This window comes from Sitodiplosis mosellana, unplaced genomic scaffold (genome assembly GCF_009176505.1).
Source record: "Sitodiplosis mosellana isolate CC-2019 unplaced genomic scaffold, AAFC_SMos_1.0 Smas_scaffold_6157, whole genome shotgun sequence".
In the NCBI taxonomy this organism is placed as follows: Eukaryota; Metazoa; Arthropoda; class Insecta; order Diptera; family Cecidomyiidae; genus Sitodiplosis; species Sitodiplosis mosellana.
The window spans coordinates 2,267-7,946 of NW_022601398.1; the positions used below are offsets into that span (position 1 = coordinate 2,267).

Here is a 5,680-nt window from a genome sequence, read left to right on the forward strand (position 1 = left end):
TCCATGATCAATGCCGTAAAAAAATCTTGAGTACGCATCACTTCAGATTCTTCATCCGCATGATCGGCGATATCCTCTTCTTCGGCAAACGCATCAGATAACGGTTTCTCTGCAGCGATGAATTCATTTTCTGGTTCGAATTGATGTACAGGTTCAGTTTGCTTCTCTTTGGCGCGCTTTGAATCATCACTGTTGGTTGCACTTTTCGCTGACGTACGATGTTTATTCAGATGCTTTATGAAATTTGACGTATTCCAATAATAGCACGAATTGCTACGAGATTGTTCGTATTGAATGCAAATATTTTTCGCCTTATTCTCTTCTGCACAAAGTTGGCAAGCTACGTGAGCAAACATTTTCGCACCGTCACTTTTGAAGATCATATTTTGTTCCGTTGCAGTGACTTGAAATCGCTGCAAAATTGGGCTGAGAAGCTGAAGCAGTTTGGATTTTGCATCAATCAAAAGGCTTTCTGGAGTCCGATTGTCAGATTTTGTTGGTGCCAATTCGCTCGGTGTGAAATCTTCCGGCACCGAATCTTCCGTTGTCAAATTGTTTGAAGTAAACTCGATTTGTGTTGAATCGCTCTCCATCGATTCTAATTGAGTTGAATTTGCCTGCTTCAAATTATCCAACATCAAATTGCTTTGTGTGCGAGTCTTAGTTCCAAACAAATAACCAATCGATGAACGAACAACATTTTTTCGTGGCACTTTGTAGTCTCCTGGAATGTTGTAATAATCTTTGCTGCGACTTTTCACCTCCGAAGCAAGTTTTTCCATGTCGCTGCGGTGGCCGGGAAAGAATGCAAAATTGCCGATATTCATTCCATAAAACCCAAAAACGTTAATGGCATCAACGCGTTCGAGCACACTTGATTTAAACGAATCGTCTTCCATGAAAGTGGGGAATTTTTCTCTGACCGTATTCTCGAGCTCTGCAATTTTGTTGTTGTCAAGACATTCAATTGTACCAGGATTCGAATAGCCACAAATACTAGAAAGATAAAGATATTTGAAGTTTTGTACGAACAATCCACTTGCACATTTATTCCCTGACGAATTATTCTTTAATAAAGAACTCACTTCAAGATATTTTTAACGTAATTTGGAAATGTGACATTCATGTCCTTTTCCAAAACCGACCAGAAATAAATAGAATTCTCAGTGATGTTCATTTTTACTCTAACTATATAAGTTTACGTGTAACTCGAATGATTCCCCAATGCCATTTGGTTTAGCGCCAATATGAAGCATCAAAACAAAAAAGCACTGTTACAAATATTCCAATATTTCTGTATCTGCTATATAAAAACTTACTTCCAGTCCCACATTTTCGATAGATTTGCGTAAACATCAGATAAAAATGTCCAAAAACGAAGATTTATTTATCAGTTCCAGGCGCAACCGGCTTTGAAGTGACGTTTTGTTAGACAGCAGATTGACTATAGTACGAAAAGTACTGAAAACGCAATGAATACACAGACACACTGTACCGAAAGAGTTCGACAAAAACTGAACGGAGACATACGTTCGGTTCTCTCTTTCTCGCTCTCTTTGCTTCAATGGTCGCGAAATATTGTCTCACTTAGCTGAATCGTCACACTGAGCTGAAGCGCATTGAAGCATAGAGAGCGAGAGAGAGAATAGAACGTTCAGTATTTGCATTTATGTATTCACTGCTTTCGGTACATTCTTCAGTACCTATGACTTCATTTCAATACTTCGCCTATTTCTTCAATACAAATAGCTATATTGATTGCTCTGCTTAAATTTATGATTTTTCAGCATGGAGAAAGAATTTTTTAAATAAAAGATCGGTGATAAATTGTTTCTGAACGAACTAACATCGTTGTTTAACCAAAGCATTTTGATTTCATTGTATTTGTGCATGTGACAGCTCACTGTCAGCTCTCTGGAATCGATTTTTATTTCTCATTCTCTTTCTCTCTCGTCGTTGTTGAGAAACTGATTTTCTTTAGCTGGAACAAATCTATTTTTAGCACACTCACACGCTTTGTGTGTATACAATGGGCTATAAATAGCCTTGGTCCGTTGCAAATGACTCAGTTCTGTGTGATAAAATGGTGCGAACAGGTTCAAGGTCAAGTGTAAGCAGCAAACCCGTGAGAAAAACTGTGAAAGTGACTGACCAAAAAAACGAGAAACCAACGAAAAAATCGCAAATTCGATCGAAAAATCAATACCATAATCAATTGACTGATGGAAAATTAGTTGAAACTGAAAAGGCATCGACTTTAAAATCAAGCGTTTCGTCTAAAACATCTGATACTTTTGAGCCAAGAACCACGCGGTCGCAAACCAAAAAAACACGTGTGAGTGAGCAATTATCACCACCAAAATCACATTCATCAAATAAAGTATCCTTTGAAGTTGAAACAAAATATACGCGATCAGAAGCCAATCAATCACTTAATATAAGAATATCGGAAAAAATTGTGCCAAGAGTAACGCGGTCCAAAGAAAAAAAAATCGTTGTCAATAAAAAAGAAGAAACAGTGTTTGAAAAATCAATCGTGTTCGACAAAAAAAGTAATTCGGTCGCCGTTAAACGCGCAGAGTTCGTTAAGTTGCCAAATTATGATGTTGATGCAATTGTGTTAGCCAAACAGAAATACTCGATTCCGTGGCCGGCACGCATTTTGAAAAAAGAAAAAGACAAAATTCGCGTATATTTTTTTGGTGATAAACGTGAAGGATTTGTGAGTTTATTCGAGGTATACGATTTCAACAAATCAGCTGATGCCATTCGAGACACGCTTCTATCGAAGAAACGGCCACGTGGATACGTAACGGGAATACGTGAAATAGAGCTATTATTGGAAATCCCAGAAGATCGATCGATAATCCACAACGTTTAAATTTCTTCCCATCGAATAATAAAGTTGAATTTATTTAAAAAGGTAATCAAAACTAAACGAATATAATCGTAATAAGTTGGGAATAAATCTAGGAAAAAATATGCGCAAAAACAATTGATATGTGAACATAAAATAACGGAACAGAAACGTGTACAAGATTTGTTATTTTTTACAGTTCAAAGTGCTTGCGAAAAATTCAATTTTAACACGAGGTGTGTTTTAATCATGGATGAAAATGATGCAAATGAATCTGTTAGTGCAGACGGTGACCGTGAGAATAACGAACGAATAAAAAAAAAACGAACTGCATCATCAAAGGTAAGTTTTGGTTTCTATTTCTATTTTTGAAGAATCATGCATTTTTAGTAAAAACATGTGGTTTTTTTTCCTTAGGGAGACGCTGGTGTTTCGGAGAAGCGGAAACGTGCCCAACCGAACAGGCTCGGAGTCGATAACGGTAATAAGGACCACTATTTTGCAGAAGACAATTTGCTTGATGATGACGAAGAATGGGGAACACAATCTTCCGGATCTGATTGGGAATGTGAATCTGAACCAAACGAGAGTGATTCATTCAAAGGCAATGAACTTTCGAAATCGGATTTCAATTTTTCAGTCAAACAGATTTCGCGAATTGAAGCCAAAATCAATCAAATTCAAGCAGTTGTTCTGCAAATTCAGCGGTTGTGCATTTCTTCAAAAGTTGGTCGTGAGTTTTCCGGTGTCCAAACAAGTTTTGATGAATTGCCATTGGGGACTGTATCATCTTTAGACGAATTTAATGCCAAATTGGATGAGTCATCCTTTCGGAAGCAGGCTGTAAGTGTAGTGGATTGTTTTCGTTTTTTCAAAATTATTTCGTAATTCCAGATCAATATGACACAATTTTTTGAATTATTTTTTTTTCAGTTCGAGCATTTGGCAATGATAAATGGCGTTTGTGGTGATAAAACCGGATCGAAAATTATTCGGTCAATTGTATTTGCGACGGTTTCTCGAAACATTCTCGCTCAATACACTTGGACGGGAAAATCAAGTAAACAGAACACCAAATTGGACTTCGTTTCAAAGAAAAATATGATTCAATTGTTCTTTGATGTCGTACGAGTATACGACCCACGATACACGAGAGCTGAATGCGAAGACGATCTTAAATACAAAATTTTCAAATACGTCTACAAACAGTGAGTTGCATTTCTTTAGACTTTTTATTGCACCATTTTTCAATGAAGTTTGTTTCACATTTGTTTTGATTTTTTTTCATATTTCAACAGAGTAGCGCCTTCGACACTAGTGGTAACGAATACAGAAAATTCAGTACCACAGTAAGTACTTCGTTCTGACTTGAATAAAATGAAATGAATCGAAAAATTGCTGTTTTTAGTGTAATGTTTTCGGATAATGTTTTATTCCAGGTCATCAACACAAAATCCCCCTCCAAACGCATCACCAACCGATCCGCAATACACCACCTTGCAACCAAGACAAAATGTCGACCCGCATCAAATGCATCCATATGCATATCCACCTCCATATGCCCAGCAACATCTCACTGGATCTCAACATGCACCCCCCAATCCAGCTCAGCATGCAATTGTCACTGGATCTCAACATGCACCCCCCAATCCAGCTCAGCATGCAATTGTCACTGGATCTCAACATGCACCCCCCAATGGACCTCCGCCTGGAACATTCGCACCATACACCAATTATACATATTCGTATTAATTGCACCTCAAGTGTTTAACTTAGATGAAAAAACCTTTTGATACACCTTCATTTTTTGATGATAATTTGAAGTATTTAATACCAAATTCAATTTTTTCATACCCAATTGTTTTAATGCAACCAAAGCAACAAACATCTGTAGAGAAAATTGACTTCTGAAATTCCTATATATACTACATAGTCCATGGAATGTGTTATATATTGTAATGTCTTTTGCTATTTTATACCAATTTCAAATTCATTTTTTGGACTAATTTGCTAGAACAAAATTACTCTAAATCCAAATGCAGCGATATCAAAATGAAAGATTTCAAGTTAAACATTTAACGTACAATTACCTCGAAGAAATATGTTGCAATTGACAATCACAGAATTTTGTTTCCATTTTTATTTACATTACTATTGTTTCACTTCGAATTGAAATAAGTTCATATGCAATTTTTTAAAAATAAAATGTACGTACACAATATATAGTCATGACAGATGTTTGGAGTTTTCCTAATCGATAATTGAAATTTCATTATTTTCACTTGTTTTTTTTTGTTTTTCTTCTTTGAGGAACCAATTTTCAGGCAAACTCGGTAACACTACCGAGCTGTACGAGACACCATAAGACGAATCCAAATAAGTAGAAAATAAGTCGCACATCCATTCCAATTCAATTGGAATTTCTTTTAGTTTTTGCATTAATCGAAATGCCAGAGTCACTACGATATATCCTGATCTATCTATCTAGTACTGATGAATTTTTGCCCTTTATCAAACAATTTGATATCAGACTATTAAAATATTGCATGCTCATGAACAAAAATCAAAGTAGATCGTACGAAAGGGATTTCCAATTCAATTTTCATGATTGTGCGTGTACAATATACATATGTATGCACACAATTTGCACGCATTCTGCATAAAAATAAGGAAAAATGTATTGAATATGGGCACAAATTGTACATATAAGCATATAAATTATGCACAGAATTATACAGATTTTTTTTTCTAAGTTCATCAAAAACGTGTCATATTTATACACAATATGTGTAAGCTTCGAATGCACGTACATGGTTCATTGGG

At 36.0% G+C, this 5,680-nt stretch overlaps 1 protein-coding gene across 1 annotated transcript; it reads left to right on the forward strand.

Annotated features, from left to right (window-relative positions):
- Positions 1–3,106: 3,106 nt before the first annotated feature.
- LOC129574272 (uncharacterized) lies at positions 3,107–4,971 on the forward strand. The gene is made up of 5 exons (XM_055456053.1): positions 3,107–3,199; positions 3,275–3,700; positions 3,791–4,065; positions 4,156–4,206; positions 4,297–4,971. The coding sequence occupies exons 1-5, from the start codon at positions 3,107–3,109 to the stop codon at positions 4,607–4,609; spliced, it is 1,158 nt and encodes a 385-aa protein (XP_055312028.1). The 3' UTR covers positions 4,610–4,971.
- Positions 4,972–5,680: the final 709 nt, after the last annotated feature.